General features: G+C 37.7%; 3 protein-coding genes across 3 annotated transcripts; 1 reads left to right on the forward strand and 2 right to left on the reverse strand.

Annotated features, from left to right (window-relative positions):
- Positions 1–516: 516 nt before the first annotated feature.
- LOC110793392 (adenine nucleotide transporter BT1, chloroplastic/mitochondrial) lies at positions 517–4,062 on the forward strand. The gene is made up of 3 exons (XM_021998265.2): positions 517–1,387; positions 3,096–3,257; positions 3,353–4,062. The coding sequence occupies exons 1-3, from the start codon at positions 836–838 to the stop codon at positions 3,821–3,823; spliced, it is 1,185 nt and encodes a 394-aa protein (XP_021853957.1). The 5' UTR covers positions 517–835; the 3' UTR covers positions 3,824–4,062.
- Positions 4,063–4,500: 438 nt separating this feature from the next.
- LOC110793391 (uncharacterized protein At2g34160) lies at positions 4,501–8,435 on the reverse strand. Its single transcript, XM_021998263.2, has 5 exons — positions 8,084–8,435; positions 7,364–7,412; positions 5,238–5,300; positions 5,046–5,107; positions 4,501–4,815 (listed from the first exon to the last, which is right to left on the reverse strand). Exons 1-5 carry the CDS (start codon positions 8,282–8,284, stop codon positions 4,726–4,728), a joined length of 465 nt encoding a protein of 154 aa, XP_021853955.2. The 5' UTR covers positions 8,285–8,435; the 3' UTR covers positions 4,501–4,725.
- Positions 8,436–9,705: 1,270 nt separating this feature from the next.
- On the reverse strand, positions 9,706–17,436 carry LOC110793390 (cellulose synthase A catalytic subunit 1 [UDP-forming]). Its single transcript, XM_021998262.2, has 14 exons — positions 16,977–17,436; positions 15,853–16,048; positions 15,559–15,737; positions 14,718–14,838; positions 14,433–14,622; positions 13,616–13,882; positions 13,122–13,467; positions 12,868–13,005; positions 12,657–12,782; positions 12,100–12,312; positions 11,718–11,982; positions 11,377–11,573; positions 10,783–11,133; positions 9,706–10,694 (listed from the first exon to the last, which is right to left on the reverse strand). The coding sequence occupies exons 1-14, from the start codon at positions 17,058–17,060 to the stop codon at positions 10,107–10,109; spliced, it is 3,261 nt and encodes a 1,086-aa protein (XP_021853954.1). The 5' UTR covers positions 17,061–17,436; the 3' UTR covers positions 9,706–10,106.
- Between the last annotated feature and the right edge of the window lie 775 nt (positions 17,437–18,211).

The following is an 18,211-nucleotide window of genomic DNA, read 5'->3' on the forward strand; positions in this document are numbered from 1 at the left end:
AGTATTATCATCGTTTACATAAATACTGTCATTGTTGTATTAAAATACTGTCATTGTTGTATCAATTAATGTCATATTGCCGATATTTAGTAATTTGTTTGACTTTTCAACTCATATAGCGAAAATACCATTTTACACTGGGTATGGACTCTTTTTGTCGCTGTCCACCGGCGATGTAGCATTCCTCGTCTTTAACGTACTTAAATTAGTGTTGTACCCACAAAAGTTTAAAGTTTAAACCAACGTCCACATAGGAGAGAATCTCGTACTCTATAATGTCTGTAATCTGTATTCCGTGTGATGAATGATACTTGAACGAGTTGAGTCTTCCAAAACTCACCTTAAACTAGTCAGACCACACTCGCTGACTCACTCACTCCAATAGTCCAATTCCGTCTTCTTTATTAGAATTGTGACTCCTAAACTGAGTAGATCAAGAATCTTATTTTATGTAACGCAATGTATTTAAACCTAAGTTAATTCGGAATAATAATAATATAATTGTATAAATACTTCATCAAATTGCAGCACACCAGACAACTAAAACAAAACCTCCCCTTTCTCTCTCCTCTCTTTCTCTATCGGGGAGTGGGCGGGTGTAGTTTTTTCAATCTTAATCCTAAACAAAATAACAAATTTGTATTACCTTTTATCAATTTTCCATTCTAATTTTTTTTTTTTGAAAATTTACTCATTTTTTCTTTTGATTGTTGCGCAAAATTACGATTTTGAAATATACCTCTTTGAAATCAATTAATTGGTTTTGCTGCAAAGCCTCCGTTGTTAAAAGAAAAACCCTAGCAAATTTTGTTATTTTTTTCTGTGATTTTACTATATGGAGTGGGATAAATTGAAAGTTTGTAATGGGAATGAAAATGGGTTTTTAACGAATTGCAATCTGGGGCTTCAATGGAGTATGCCAGAAGAGAATTCTAATTATAAAAGAGGATTGTTTGCAAATGTAGGGCAGGTGGGGTTTAGTGGTGGGGTATCTCCAAATCCTTCAAATCCAAAGGACAATGAAGGGGGTTTTAAGCTTCCATGTATGGATTTGTATGTAAAGTATGTTTCATCTCCAGAAGGGTTCAAAATTGTTGGGATTCCTGAGAATGAGAAAACCGCTAAGAAGAAGAAAAGTAGTCTTAAATTGAAGATTAAGGTTGCTAACCCTTCATTGAGGAGGCTGATTAGCGGGGCGATTGCCGGGGCGGTTTCGAGGACGGCTGTGGCACCACTGGAGACTATTAGGACTCATTTGATGGTTGGGAGTAGTGGACATTCTTCTACTGAAGTGTTCAAAGAAATTATGAAGACTGATGGTTGGACTGGATTGTTTTGTGGGAATTTGATTAATGTTATTCGGGTGGCTCCTAGTAAGGCTATTGAGGTATAACAAACCTTTCATTCTATTCAATCTTTTTTATGTTTTTTTTTAAATATTTTTGCTCTTAACATTGTTTTTTGGCCTAGTTGAAATAACAATGCAGTTTGTCTGCCTTGTTTTGGTTATTGGATGTTTTTTTGTTTAGGGGTTGATGCATGTGTTATTTGGGTAAATTCTTGTGAATGATTATGAGTTATGGGAAAGGTCATACAATTACAATTGAGGAATGCATTAGCGTGCAACTATTAGCCGATTTTAGCTAGTTAAATCTTTATCTATACTTGATTGCCTATCCTTCTATTGCAATCAGTATGATTCTTGTCTCTTGATGTGTACATCGAACTTACTCATTACTTACCTTTGACGATGAAGCGCGGTGGTTGTGGGGTTAGATTAAACTTTGCTGTCTTTTGCTGACCGACACTGCTCATTTTTTGGTGATATTACATCAGGACATCTTGCCCCTTGTTATGATATCAGTTTAAATGTATCAACTTTAAGTAAAGTGAACATCCTGATGAAGCTGTACATGTCATTGCTTTTAAACATTGCCATTGTGGTTTACTCAGCGGGAACAGATTGCTCTCCGCTTTCTTGCTAGTAAGAGTAGTAACCATTAAGTTTACATTGGTTGTGGTTCCCTATGCACTTCTCCCCTGAATAAGTTTCAAACCTTTACTATGTGAATGTTGAAAGATAATTCTCAACAATGAGGGAGAAGGAAAAGCTAGTTAAAGAATTATGGATGGTTATATTTTAGTTACTAAAAGACTGGAACATCGTGAAAAGTAGTATAAACTAACAAATTTTCTCTCGTTACTGTTTGAGGGATTGTTGAGGTGGATCCTTCATGGAGTATAAGTGCCGAAAGCAATATCATCCTTGAGCATTGTGTGAGACCACTAATCATAATTAACAGCTAGATTTTAACCTTTGTATTGCTTCTTTGCAAGGGTTTCCTCTAGTTGTCACATTGTGTGGAGTTGTGAAAATGTGGTGGATAATTCTGCTGCAGGTCAACAGTCGGGTTTTTGAGAGACATGGTGCTTGTACCAAACATTGAAGCAAAAAGTATGTTGTTTGCAAATCTCTATTTGACGAAGTTATCACCTAATGAATCGAGTAGCATTTCATTTTATTAACGGTTGGTTTTATGCATTTCTTAGGATTAATTTAGTTTCATAAATATTCACTTGAGCTATTGATAAATGTTATTAATTGCTAAATAATGGGAGATACTTTTCAGTAATTGTGGTTGATGATAGTGTTGATTTGATTTTCTAATTTAGTGAAGCGATTCTATGATTTTGCTTGAGTTTCTCGGCTTTCTCTTATTTTATTCCTGTTTTTGTTGTCAAATGATGATGAGTTACAGAATGCTGTAAAGTTTTGTGGTGAAATCCTTTTGAAAGCTGTCTGCTTGCTCTAAACATCTAATACGGGAAGAGGAGTGCTCTTCTATTATGCTAGCAAAACGTCCCGCTGACATCATAAAACTTTCATTGTTTCTTACTGTAATGCTCTCCTCGTTTCTGTTTATTGAGAATTTATTAGTCCTGCTAACATTGGTGATTTGTGAGTTAGTTTGAGCTCACATGAAGCTTGTTTGCTATAATGACTTTTTATAAATCATAACATGATATCAATATTGGTATAATATATGAGATGATCCATGAATGTACGCTCATAGTTCTCTCTATTTTTTGTATAGCTTCTTACATATGATACAGTGAATAAATTGTTGTCAACAAAGCAAGGAGAACAACCTAAAGTCCCTATCCCACCTTCACTTATTGCGGGGGCCTGTGCTGGGGTCTCTTCTACCATTTTGACATATCCTCTCGAGTTGGTGAAGACCCGATTAACCATACAGGTGCGTCCATCTTCTTATTACATTTATTCTTCTAGAAATATTATCCCACTTATGATTTGTATCATCATATCCTATGTGCTAAAATTAATTTACAGAGGGGTGTATACAACGGTATAGTTGATGCTTTTGTGAAGATTATACGCGAAGAAGGCGCTTCTGAGCTATACAGAGGCCTTGCCCCGAGCTTAATTGGAGTGATTCCATATGCTGCAACCAATTACTGTGCGTATGACACGCTGCGGAAAGCATATCGAAAATTCTTCAAGCAAGAGAAGATTGGCAACATAGAAACCCTGCTGATTGGTTCTTTGGCAGGTGCCATCTCCAGTACTGCAACTTTTCCTCTTGAGGTAGCAAGGAAGCATATGCAAGCAGGGGCTGTTAGTGGAAAGGTATACAAAAACGTGTTGCATGCTTTGGCTACTATCCTAGAGCAGGAAGGAGTACAAGGTCTTTATAGAGGTCTCGGCCCTAGTTGTGTCAAGTTGATGCCAGCTGCTGGGATTTCGTTTATGTGCTACGAAGCGTGCAAGAGGATACTGGTGGAAGATGAAGATGAGGCATAGGAGAGTTTTACCAATTGGAGTTTTTGTACGGCGATTTTACCTTCTGCAACTTTTGTTTTGTCACAAGGCCTTTGCTTGGACTTTGATTCAAATGGCCACTCTATAGGAGTTGATGCTTTTTTCTAGAGATATCACAGTTTTCTTTTTTTTCTTTTTTGGTTATGAAATGAAGTGAATAACATGCAGAAGGTTTAATTTTGGCTGGTGTTGATTAGTGAAATTTTGAGCAGTTTTGTTTACATGAATGGCAATTCAAGTAGCTGCATTGAAACATTTTTAACGGTGACTTGAATCTGTCGAATTGACCATTTTGTACATCACAGTGTCATCTTTGAAAGCTCCTTCTTAACCCAGAGTCCCAGACACATGGCTGTCAATCTGGTTGGTTTTTATTGAGCCACTGTTTTTGATTTGGTGAGCTATGTTTGTGTAGTGTGCATCGTGGGCTAAAAGGACAGAAATTGGGCGTTAGGAATTCGTGTGTCGCTATTGTTCAAAGTTGCAGCGCTGTAGGTGAACGCGTGAACCTGTGTTCTCAATTATTGCAGAAGTATGAATTACATTACCCTGCATATTGGATTAACAACAAATACAATCAAGTTCTCTAAGAGTGACGATCTTTGCAAGCCATAACTATCGACGAACTTTTACCAGTACTTGATAGTAATTAAAGTGAATGCGACAATCAAAAATCCTATAAGCATAACATAAATAATAAATGACAATTTGCAGTGTGAGAAGCCAGTACAAGATTTGTTTCCTTGTGTTACAAAATTGATAGGGAAAGCCTTTGTAGCTAAATCTGTTAGTACAATTTACTTGGCAGAAATCAAGACAACCCAGCAGCAAACACACAATAGAGACTGATAGTCTGATAGATAAAACTGTAGAGCTTGGACATCCTACGCCTGCTCCTCTTCTTCAGCAGCCTCTGCTGCAGCAGCGGCCATCAGCTCATCGAATTTCTCTGACTTCTCCAGTACAATCTCGATCTACACGAGAATATAAAAATAGAATCAACACAACTGAATAATAATAATCCCTCTTCCAGTAACTGGTTTTCTAATATGCCTATTTAGGCCAATGTGGCAACTAAATCTAGACAATTTCATTCAGAGTACTTCATTTTCCTCAGGAAATGGACATCTTCCACTAACAATTGTGTTATTTCCTACAACACAAGGAACAAATGTACAAAATAACAGCTGTGTTGGCTAAATACCTTAGCTTTCTGGACAGGCCTCCCACCTGATTCATTGATGTCGACTGTTGAAGTGGTTATTTCTATCAAAGATAAATAGCGTAGTATCAATATTTGACCATAATTTACAATACATACCGAGAAGAAGATCCCAAACAACATTAACAACTGAGTGCAAGAGTGAGACAAGTGAAAAGGAAATAAGTTACTAACTCTTCTCAACAGCAAATCCGTTGTTCTTCAAAATCTCAGCAATTGTGACAACTGTTGCGATGGCTGCACAGAACATCAAGCAAGTAAGCAGTTGTTTGGTTGACATATAAATTGAATTCTTAGCAAGTGAAACTAATTGGCCATGAGTGTACTTGGTAACTTTTTGGGAAGAAATACTTCCCTGATCTAAGAAAACAAGCACTAAATCGTTAGAATTAGATCATTCAGAGGAATAACAGGCTATTGGTACAAAGGTTTTATACAGAACCAAGCCCACAGGGTACAGAGTTAGTAAAATATTTGAAGTGCAAATGGACTGACAGCATGTACCCACTAGGAATCAATTAGGCTTCATTTATAATACGTAATTATGCACCAAGCGAACCAAGGCAAATAAAAGGCCTGCAGCTCATTTTGAATATGTTTCACTTAAAAAGTATTATGATAATGGTATCTGAATACCGCAATTGCAGGTAAATCAAAACTTCAAAAGTATTATGGTAATGGTATTTGGCTCCAACAATTGCAGGAGAAAACTAATAACCACAAACTCCCAAGTGCACCAAGACCAGATGTTTACTCGTGGGCAAACCTAAATTTCACGATTTCAGTCACCTTTTTCTGTAAACTCACACAAGTTTTCAACATATTAGCAAAGCCTTTGAAATTTCAGTATTTCCTAATACAAGCTCTAACACTGGCACATATTGGCTTCATTGTACTCACGCCTTAACGGCTTAACCAACACAACCCTTTCCCAAAAGACAAACTATTAAAATAGTTAGGAGAGTGTGGAAAGTCAATACACAAAAAGGCTAACATGAGTATCATGCTAGTTTGCAAAGGGGTCAAACAAATACCATAAGAAGCAAGAAATAGCCAACCAAAAAGAACTGATATAACTATGTTGCACAGACTTTTAGGAGACGTGATCGTAATCTGACACATATTGGAGTTCTGCACATCTCAACCCCGTATAGATGATTTTGTGCAAGTGCGTGTACATTATTATTCCTTTAACTGATAACTAAGTAAACTATCTAATCTAACTTTCTTTGATTCATCCACCTTTTCATGGTTGTATCAAAACATTGGCCTCTACGGTTAATAAATGCATATTCATCTGTATAACTTCCTTTTCCACTATGTTAACATACCATAGGTTCAGGTTAACTCATTAATTACACTCTTGCATGTTTGCAAAAAGTTAATACACAAAACATATTGGGCGCATACAAAATTTGAGAGGAAAAGAGTTACCCAAATTTCTACAATATTTTTTTATTTACCTAGATTTAAAAATACATTGCCTATATCTGTATATTTGTCCTGTATCTTCAGTTACCCGTATTTCCATGTCTGTATACCTGTCACTTAAATGTATGTTACCAAACAATCTAGCTAAGTAGCTGAACTAATCAGAAGAACCTTCAATATATTCTACTTTGGATACACTAGATTGGCCTTGGTAGCTGTGCTGAAGGAAACAGTCTAACTATAAGGCTCCGTTTGGTAGGACGTAAAACGTTTTCATGGAAAACGATTTTCCCCTTTTCAATCATTTTACTTTGTTGGTTGGGCAAGGGATGGAAAACAATTTTCCATGACTCCCTCAAATGTGGAAAACCCTTTTCCACATCCATTTGAGATGGAGAGAAACCATTTTTCCTTCTTTCCTCCTTAACTCCCTCTCCTTTTTTTCCCTTCAATCTTCACCATCTTCTCCAATTTTCCTTTAAGGTACCAAACAAAGGAAAACTAGTTTGGAGTTGTGTTTTCCCTTGAAAAATGTTTTCCATGGAAAATCATTTTACATTAAAAACGTTTTACGCTCTACCAAACGGAGCCTAAGTGCAGCTGTTAAACCTTGAGCTTATCAGCCGTTTATTAAAACTGAAAAAATTAAGGTTTAAACGAGTAACCATTTTATTTTGCCAAGAAATCCCGGCTCTCAGGTTAAACACAAGCCACCAGCATAAAAAGGCTAAACCTTTAAAACATTACAAGAACAAGTAAAAAGAGAGGACCACATATGACCCTCATCATCTTTCTTTCAATTTTTTCTACAAAATAAAGCAGAACAAGAAAGCATATTATGGAATAGATCAAACAAATAAGAGACATACCCATTCCAAGAGCAGAGAGCTCCACCTCTGTGTGCTGTTGCATGTATCTCTACAAAAATAATATCGTCCACATTAATTCCACAGCCATTAAGATATCATAGCACAGGTTAACAAATGCAGTTCATTGGTAATTTTAGTTACATCTATAAACCCACATCACATATTTAACTAGACACAAAACTAAAGAATGCACCCACGAAGCTCGAGTACCATACGAGTACTCAGAGCAGCAAAATTAGCGAACCCATCACTAAATTTTTTAAATCATAACCACTACATAATGCATAAATTTTTGAAATATCACTAACCCATCCTGATTTTGTCGTCTACCTTTGAATCAGTGTAAATCAGCTCTATCGCAATAACCAGATTCCAAATTAAACCTATTCCACCCTGATTAATGACTACTCCTAATCATCAATGACAGGAAACTCCAAATTCATTTCACACAACATTGTTCCCACCTATAAAACAAAAATCCTGACAAATTTATCATAGTTATACCCAGTAACACGTCCTGCCAATGTATACCGCATTTCCTTATCTGGGTATCATCAATAATTACATACACACCAACATTTTCAAAAATTAAAATAAAAACGAGCAAATTAGTCCCATTTGCAACCAATTAACAAAATAATACTAAAAATTAAATAAAAACCCAGATAAGATTTCATCAAAAACAATAAGAAAACCCCATCAAAATACGAAAATAATTACCTTGGCAAGATTCACGTAGAAAAAAAGGGGTTTTTTAGTGTTGGAAACTTGAATACGGTTTTTCTTGTTGTTGTTGAAATTGCTGCTGCTGTTGTTGTGGTTGTTGTTGTTGTTGTTGTTCTCATTGTTGTTGTTATTTTCATTGTTGTTGGGTGAATCTGTGATGGTGAGATTGCTAACGGCCTCTGCAACCTGCTCCATTTTCGCTTGTTTTTTTTCTTCTTCAGGAAAACTGGGGTTTCAGGGTGACTGGTAGGTTGTTGTTGTTGTTGTTGTTGTTGTTGTTAAACTAGTACACAAACCGTAAACCCTTGACTCTTTCTTTCTTATTTTCTCTCTCCTCTAAAACTAGAAACATGATTTGTGCTCGGCCACCAAGCCTATCTTGGATGTTGCATGCTGTTCTTCATACGACATCGTTTCTATAATAAGATTATTAAATATTAATCCGTCTTGGTTAAAGTTGTGTATTAGCAATGAGTATTCTACCAATTGCATAAAATCACTTGAAGTGATTTTGAATCGAAATGACCCGACCCATAAATCAATGCATTTAATAACAATTGTATTATCATAATGATTTTATTTGCAATAGCATCGTCCTTACGGATGTCAATGGTGTGGGAAGGATTTGGGTGTGGGTATCTCCATCCTCCGTCCTATCATTCATGGCGAGTACAAAATTCATCCACATTTCCGACCTAAAAGGTACAAACTAAAATTTATCCACGGCACTACTGGCCTGAGTATCCATCCCGTCTCATCCCGGCCCCATACCCGCGTATATAGTTTTTCTTCTTTAGCATACACCTTACAACCTTATAGTTTCATTTGTCATGAATTATGAAAATTATAAATTTTGATTTTTCAATCGTTAACGTTCACAAGCTAGCGTACACGAACAAGGTCGTAAGGGCCAAGGGCGTGTAAGCGTCCCTAAGCACCACTTCTATGGCGTGCGGGAGAAGCTTGTACGTTGTGCAACACCTTACATGGCGTGGGCGAAGGCCGCGGGGATGGGCGAGCACTGTGTGAGTGGTACATCAAGCAAGGGAGCATGCTCGTTGTTGTGCGATGCTTGTCTGCCCAGCGAGCGCTAGCGATGGCCAAGCGCGAGCTCAACGTGGGTGATGTTGATGTTGTTGCTAGGCGAGGCATGGGTTTTTGATTTTCTGTTGTGCAACTAACTTAATTTAATTTTTCGTTTGTGCTTATAATTTTTTTCTCGGAATTTATATTTTATTAATTTAATTATGATAATTAATTATTTAATAAAAATAAAACCTTGAATACATTACAATTAATTCGATATTTGGATCGGGCTAACGAGTATTTACAAACTGGTTGTTTACCGAAAATAAATGGCAATTTTCAAATGAAAGGAGTCTAGTACGTAGTAGTATGAGACAATTTCATGGTAGGGTGACTTGTTACTTATTTGGGATCTTCCGATATTGTTCTTGTTTCACAAGTCAATGACATTATTGTAAGGCGATCTCAAACAAGACTTGTTCTTGTTTCACAACTTCACAAGTCAATCACATTAAGACTTGCATTGGTGAATGAACTACGGAGCATACCGAGTTGATTCCCAACTCCCAAGTACTCAAAAAACAAAAGTCTTGATGCACAAATACGTGCGAACGTCTATGTATTTATATAATGGTTCAAAAAGAATAGTACATCTGATCTGAAGTGTGTTTCCTTTACAAATCTTAATAAAATTAATAATAATAACAATAATAATGCTACATAAATAGAAACAAAATGAGACATAACATTGTAAGACCAAAGTGTCAATGGCTAGCAAAAAATCAAAAATACAGGCAGCGAAGAGCAACACCAAACACTGCGAAGCTAAAGAAATATGTACTTTGGTCCCTAATAAGCTTTCCTTTCCTTTAAAGGGCATAAGAAGAACGTTTGTCGTTTGACATATGTCATTTTTTAAACCGACTTTGTCATTTCTTGGTATTTACACAAAGCTGAACCAAAAAGAGGTAACGTTGCCTCGTAACTTAATCTAGCAATTGATACCACATTGATTACCAGCTGCAGCCTTCTCAGCATCAGTGGTGAAAGGATTAATCCGAACCCAAAGCAACGAGAAGATGGAAGCAAGAAGAACGGACCAAACAATCACGATGGTAGGGGTCCTGTTTTGACGACCCAATAGACCCTTGAGGAAGGGATACAAGTGAGCAATCACCCAGAATGAAAAGAACAGTTTCCCAAACAGTGGCCCCCATGACTGGTAACCACTGTTAATGGCGTAAGAAACACCCGCCACTACACCAACCAAGTTCACTATCAGGACCGTCGTGGGAGGGATAAGAAGTGCGGTCCATTTAAATATGTAAAGTTCTGCAAAATCACCATCTTCGTCCGCTGCCTTGGAAGTAACCGTAAAGTTGGTATCGATACCGGCCAGCACCTTCAGCAAACCTTGGAACACGGCAAACAGATGGGCTGATGTACCTCCAATAACCCAGAACTGCTCGTTTCTCCACCAGTCTTCTATGGATACTCCACTCCATCTCAGCTCAAGAATACCCGTTGCAGCAATGGACATGAAAAGCATGATAAACAATATACTAGCGAAATTGCTTAGCTGCAACCAACACACAACCCAACCCAACCCATTCAGAATCCAACCAATTAGGAAACAAATTAAACAATGTGGAAAAAACAATACTTACCGTGGGAATGATAAATTTATTGGTCAATAGACAGATAGCTGGCAGAATACAGTAGGCAATAAGTGGAATAGACGTTAGGGGATAAACCACAGTGTTGATGTAAGCCAATCTCTCCAAGAATCTTAACCTTCCCTTATAGCCATACCATATGGGGCAATGCCTGCTAAGCATAATCTCAATAGACCCTAAAGCCCATCGAAGCACTTGGTTCAAACGATCAGAAAGATTGAGGGGAGCTGAACCCTTGAAAGCTGGCCTGGGAGGCATGCAGTAGATCGACATCCACCCACGAGCATGCATCTTAAATCCAGTCAAAATATCTTCTGTCACTGAACCATATATCCACCCAATCTGGATACACAGTATGCAACCCGTTAGTTTCTCAAATCAACGCAAAATTTACTATTTGTATGATCTTAGATTGTCAAAGACTCAAAATGAAAATAATATAAGGTGGATAAAGCAAGAAGGGGTAGTTTTGAGCAAATTGGCATAAATAAGGGTGTTATTAATTTTATTATAGACAAATTTCACAAATGCAGAAAAAAATTGCTACTTTTTTTGGGGAGGTATGAAGGTTGCTACTTTTCTCACCTCTTTACCCCATTCAGACTTGTCCTCGTATCCACAGCTAATAACATGAATGGCTTCTTTCAGAAGTGTCGCAGGATTAGTTGTAGGTGGAATACCCCCCATTTCCATGAAGGTAGCTGCAATGAACACCGGTGACTGACCAAATCGCTTCTCTAGTCTCTTCTGAGACATAAGAAGGGACTTCTCATCCTCATAGCCTGCCCAACAAGAATAACGGCGAATTATTACCTTTTTTTGACCACCAAACACTTAATTTTACCCCTTACAATTATCCCCAAGCAAAAATTTACAAGAGCTAAGACAATAAAGGGAGTGAGTGAGTAAAATGCACTTTGTTTTACCTTCAACACCTTCTTCGATGTCTTCCATGTTGAAAATTGGTATGGAAGATTCACTTCTTTTAGGTCCCCTCTTCTTATCCATGTACTTTTTGTTACCACTCTTCCCCTTCTTCCTTGATCCAAAACAATTTTTGATGATGAAATTTGGCTCAAAATCTTCTTCAGTCAATACTGGATCATACCCATAAAGCGCTTGTCTGTTGAAACAACATCCAGTTCCCACATAAACTGGCCCTTGGATGCCGTCCTGACCCTTCATGTTAATCTGCATAGTACAAGGACAACAAATTATTCAAGCTTTGATCTGTAAATAGGAAACAGGTCTAGAAAATATTTCGAATTATAGACAAAAAGGCACAATAATAGAGAAATGGGAACATACATCAAAGAACACAATGTTTCTGTTAGCATATCGATCGTGTAAATCAATGCCATCGAATCTTTGGGGAAACTGCACATAGCATACTTTCTTCCCAAGAGCAGGATCCATCATGAAACACATGGCTTCTTTAAGACATTTGCTGTTGTTGAAGTAGTGATCACAATCGACATTCAGTATATATGCACCATTTGTCAGTACTGCAGAAACACGGATCTGCAGAATCCAATAGAACATGTAATCAAACTCTTGTCTTTGATAACGGAGAAATATAACTTATCGAAAAATAAAAAATGGAGCAAATAACACTAGTGCAAGCCTAACTGCCTAAGGGAATCAAGCATCACAGAGAGAATAAAAACAAAAAACCATCATAATGAAAAGATTGTCAGAAGCATGACAGTGACACTCCAGTCAAAAAATACTTGTGAGAAATAAAAATAAAGGAAGAACATGATTGAATGTGTCAAATGACCCAAATAGCACATGAGTACTAAAAGAGTGCACTCTGTATAAAAAAAGGAGGGGAGACAACGAAAGGGTTAAAACAATAAACTAACCAAAGCATTCATGGCACCAGCTTTTTTGTGATGTTGGAAACCAGGTCTCTTCTCACGAGAAACATAAACTAATCGCGGCAATTCATTACCATCCATGTCAAGGCCTCCACTGTGGCCCAAAAACACCTGTAAACCAAGGATTGTAAGATCCGCAAGGCAGCCAAAATAATAAATAGTAATAATTCTAGTAGCTAAGAAACGAGGATTTTACCTGAATCATTCCTGGATGGTCCCTGGGGTTATTTCCAGGCCAGGCTGTTCCATCTTGCATTGTCCATCCTTCTTCAGGCACCTTCTGTGCTTTTGCAACAAGGGCATTGATTCGGACCTTAAATTCTTCATACTCCCTCTGCATTTAATTAAGTATCAGTAACATGTCAAAGACTAGTGATAACCACTGGGCCGGTTCAAGACCAAACAGGCCAGGAAAGATGGAGCCAAGCAGAGTATTATTTCATCCATTACCTTCATTGCTCTGCGTTCCTTGACAAAAGAAGGCTGAATCTTGTCTTTTAAGTAATCAATCTTCTGTTGAAAGTAGAATTCGGGTGCCCTTGGCTCAATACTGAACTTCTTACAAAATGGCACCCATTTCCTGGCGAACTCAGCAGTTTCAGAAAGACCTTCAAATGTCAGCATCGCAGACCCATCATCTGAAACATAGCAAGAAACTTTGTCGACTGGGTAGTCCACTGCTAGAATGGACAACACAGTATTAGCTGTGATGATAGGCGGCTCTTTCAAAGGATCCACTGTACTGACAAACACATCAATAGGAGCTAACTGCGACGGCTCTCCTTCACGGTCATGCCTAGCAAAATAATGCATGGTTTTCAAGTTCAGAGCCTTATCCCAATGACCACAAAAATAACAGTAAACAGTCATGGGGTGGGTGATTACACCAATAACACATACTTCTTACATGTTAAGAGTAAGCCATTAAAAGCACACTGACTGACCTGAACGCGAGCCTGTCAAGGTACGTCTCACGGTTGATAGGATACCATTTTGGAAACTGATCCAAAATCCATGACATTGCGAACCAGATCTCACAGATGACTGATGTGAGCCATAATGGATATGCATCCTCCACGGGATGGGTAATACGAAATTGCAAGAAGAAGACTAAAATGATAAGCCGGAAAATGATCACAGCTCGATAAGGAGTGAGATGCGATGAAGGGATAGGGACAATTCGACTCATTGGTTGACGCACATCATCAGCCCTGCAAAAGAAAAATTAGGTTTCAATGTTCCACCTCAAGAATTGCATGATATAAACCCCAAACTTTATCTCCACTTAGGCTCCGTTTGGTTTGGTTTAAAACGCTTTCAGTGCAAAATGATTTTCCATGAAAAAATATTTTCCAAGGGAAAACACAGTTTCAAACTAGTTTTCCTTTGTTTGGTTCCTTACAAGAAAATGGGAGAAGATGGTGAAGAAGATTTAGGGGAAGAAGAGAGAGGGAGGTAAGGAGGAAAAGTGAAAAGTGGTTTCCATCCCTTTCAAATGGAAAAGGTTTTTCCACCTCTGAGGGAGTTACGGAAAATTGTTTTCCATCCCTTATCAAACCAAACAACGTAAAAATGATTGAAAAGGGGAAAGTAGTTTTCCATAAAATCCGTTTTACACCCTACCAAACAGAGCCTTAGCGTAAGTAGAGCATAAAAATGAAAACACCCAGAACTTCGGAAAGCATTCATTCAGTGAACAACTGAACACCCAATCCCAAAGCGGGGAAAAGATGAGAATAAGAGCAAAGGACAGATGCTCACAACTGGAGTTCTTCACCATTTGAACCAGAGCCTTCAACATCACCCCCTTTCCCTTCTGAATATCGATTTCCCGTATGAGTCATATTCTTCTCCTGTTTCAGTTTCCAACTTTCAACTCTTTCCTTCCAGTCCACACTACCAAGCCCATATGAATTCAAGTCCTTTGAAGGGTCCACAATTCTCACAGGAACTGTCAAAACACATGGCATTAGCATCGAGTATAACATACAACGTCAAAAATATTGAGATTCGTAACAGTACAGAAGCATAACACAACAAGATTACCTGGCAGGCATGGATCAATGTAAGGAAGGGAGTGGTTACCACGCTTCTCAGGGCCTATAGGACCTGATGTGCTTCGCACAGATTGATTGTCTGGTGTCGCACTTGGTATTTCCCCAGAAACCTGAGACAATAATGAATATCTTAATAAGCAGCTAGTTTTCCAGCCATAAACAGTAACCAAAATCCACCCAACAGACAAATGAGCTGTAAATACTCTAATTACTACACTGTCGAGCACATCCAATAAAAGTAGAAAGAGATCCTAGGCTGATGGTGATCAACAGGATAGTCTCATATATACTCGTAAACAAGTAGCATGTTAAATAGAATAGACAGAATAAGTTAAAACATTGTTTCAAGTCAACAAGACTATCAACATAGATATCTTACACCACCACAGAGCCAGACTTCGAGCTGCGTATAACATAGCCATATAACTGATACTTGACCAACAACAGCTTCTCAAGGATTTTACTTATGAGCTAGAGTGTTCACTGAAACCCAATATTAGTGATATTACTGCCAGATAAAGTTATAAAGTCTGCAATCACTAACAAGTAATTGCAGTTCACACACCTTGGAACAAACTAAATATCTCCACTATCAACTTGTAGCATCGAATCACTAAGTAGTTTGAAGCTTCTTGCAAAAACATAAGCTTCCAGATTTGAAAGACTGAATACAAGCTTATTTCCCAAAACTATACTTACATAATAAAAAAATACTGACCATTTGGGAACTAAACCACAATACAAGATGCACATATATGACAAGCCTAGTCCTGTCCAACAATTAAAATACGGAAAGAACATGAACAAGAAAGTTGGCATTTGTCACCTACCACTTGACCATTGGTAAGGAGAGGAATTGGCTGAGATCCATGCCTAGAAGATGACGAGAGATCTACATCTTCACCCTGCCATTGATGTCTAGCCTTGCTGGTTCCCCTTTCATAATTGAATTCATTATCCAAATCATCAACATCTTCCTCTTCATCATCTCCCTCCACGCGAAGACTCCCTGGTGAAAAACTCATATTTTTTAAGTATTCACCTATGCTAAAGTGGCAGAGCTTGATACAAATAAAATAAGGATTATTGAAAGCTATAAAGAATATAAATTAAAGCAAGCAAACCTTTCTGTCTCTTGTATCTTGTCTTGCACTGGGGGCAACACTGGTTTCCATCTTTTCTCTCATACTCATAACAAGGCCTGCAAACTGGAAAAGCACATTCATTGCAAGCGACAAAGACACCGCCATTCGAAGTAACTCCCACTGTATCCCCACAGATCTGACAGATTTGTCCATCCAAATTCTTCAAAGATTTGGACTGCAATTAACCCAAAAAAAAAAGAAAGACTCGCGTCAAATGACTATTATTTAGGAAGCAGGCCGATGATCACAATGAAACAAGCCTCATAACAATATATTCAAAAAAAAAATCATGAATTGATAGGACAATGGAATATAATGACATCTCCAGTAGTAACCCAAATGTCGCAATTGATCAAAGTCAAATGCAAGAAATGAAAAGGATGAAATCAAAGATCTTTACTTGTCAAACAATCTCAATAAATCAACCGGCAGGAATTTTCCTGACCCACGTCAACATTTTTAATCAATTAACTCCATCTTTCACACAGTTATGGATTGTTGTAATACAGAACATTATAGACGCATGCACACAATTACAAACTAAAAATGTAAATAGCATGATCGCGAACTCTATGGTTCAAGATTCCACAAGGAAGCTTATCTTCCAAGTTCCAATCAACCAGAACATCCAAGCATCGCAAGTCAGATCACTCGTTGCAGCACGAGATTACGCTTAACAGTGGAAAACAACATTTAAGCACAAATCCTACTCAAATTACCAATTGATCTCATAATTTTCACTTCCAACAACTTAAATTACTAAAAATGTAGTCAGTTGAAACTAAATCACCAAAAATCCAGCTCAATTAGCCGAAAATTCAGAATGAACTGTAGAGCACTACAGTCTCATTCCTCAAAACACAAACTAAATTTGATTACTTTCAGTGATCATAAGTTCATAACCTCATTCTTACATCAAGTAATCTGGATTACAAAGTAACAAATTCCAATTTCGATTCTCAAAACAGTTCAAATCACTAAATTGAGCAATCAACATAGACCTAATCACTTAATAAGAACAGAAATGTAAATCAAAATTAAAAGTAATTAAAAAAAAAGATGCAAAATCAGAATCAGATCAAAACTTGATCAGGAAAACTCACCCCACTATCAGTACTATCATGGCGAATCCTAACAAGTTCATTCCTTTTGTAAGATCCAGCCACCATTCCACCAGTCGCCTCCATTGCTGGATCTTCAGCTAAGAAATTGAACCCCAAATTTTGCAGAATTTTTGTGGGTCAGGGGTATTATTGGGAGATCTGAATTGGGTAATTGCTCAATTTGAAAGAAATCCAATCAATTGAAATGGGGGATATCATATCACCATATCCCCTGCTTCTTCGCCTTTCTTTCTTTCTCTCTCCTCCTCTACTGAAATAGGAGTATACACAACACTTTCTCTTTTAAGTGGGGTTTTATTAGTTTAATGTGTGTTCCTAATGCATTACTTAATCATTTATTTATGATTGTAATAATGCAAATTGATGGCTTATTGTAATTTTATTAAGAAAAAATTTGAAAAAAGAAGGGTTGGGGACATTGGTGAGTGTCGGTAGCGTAAGCAGCAATAGTAATAGGAAAGCCAAAAGACAGAAATACCCTGTCGGTGGTCTCCCTTGTTTGGTGGACTCGCACATTTTGGTACTTATGATTTACTCCCTTCATTCCTTTTTGTTGTTCCCATTTCCTTTTTTGGCATTTCTTTTTGTTGTTCCCCTACTGAATCTTTACTATTTTTGGCCATAGTTTTTTTACCAATTTATCCTAAGATTCCCCACTATTTACCAAAAAAACCCTAAGATTTTACCCTTTTTCCACCCTCTTTTTCCCCACCACCCTTATTTAATTAATTTCCCATCCCCCATAACCCCACCCCACTACCGTCACTTTCACTCTCTCTCACCTCTCTGATTTCACTCTCTCTCACCTCCACTCTCTCTCACCTCTCTGATTTCACTCTCTCTCACCTCCGATTTCACTCTCTCTCACCTCACTGATTTCTCTCTCTCTCTTCAACCTCCTTTCATTACTGAAATTCGACCTTCCTCAAGAACATCAAAGATTGCTGATACCCTCAAGAACATCAAAGATGTTCTTCATTTTCATATTCCTCCTCTCACTTTTCTCTCTCTCCTCCTTCCTCTCTCACTTTTCTCTCTCCTCGTTCAATATCGCCGCCACCACCACCACAACTCCGCCACCGCCACCACCACCCGAAAAAGCTGTAGAATACGTATTATGGTTTTAGATGGTGAAATTCGACCACGAAAACCCTAGATCTAGAGTTTTCATGGTCGAATTTGACCTCTAAATCCTCAAAATCGTGAAATTGAGA

The sequence above is a fragment of the Spinacia oleracea genome, chromosome 1 (genome assembly GCF_020520425.1).
Source record: "Spinacia oleracea cultivar Varoflay chromosome 1, BTI_SOV_V1, whole genome shotgun sequence".
In the NCBI taxonomy this organism is placed as follows: Eukaryota; Viridiplantae; Streptophyta; class Magnoliopsida; order Caryophyllales; family Amaranthaceae; genus Spinacia; species Spinacia oleracea.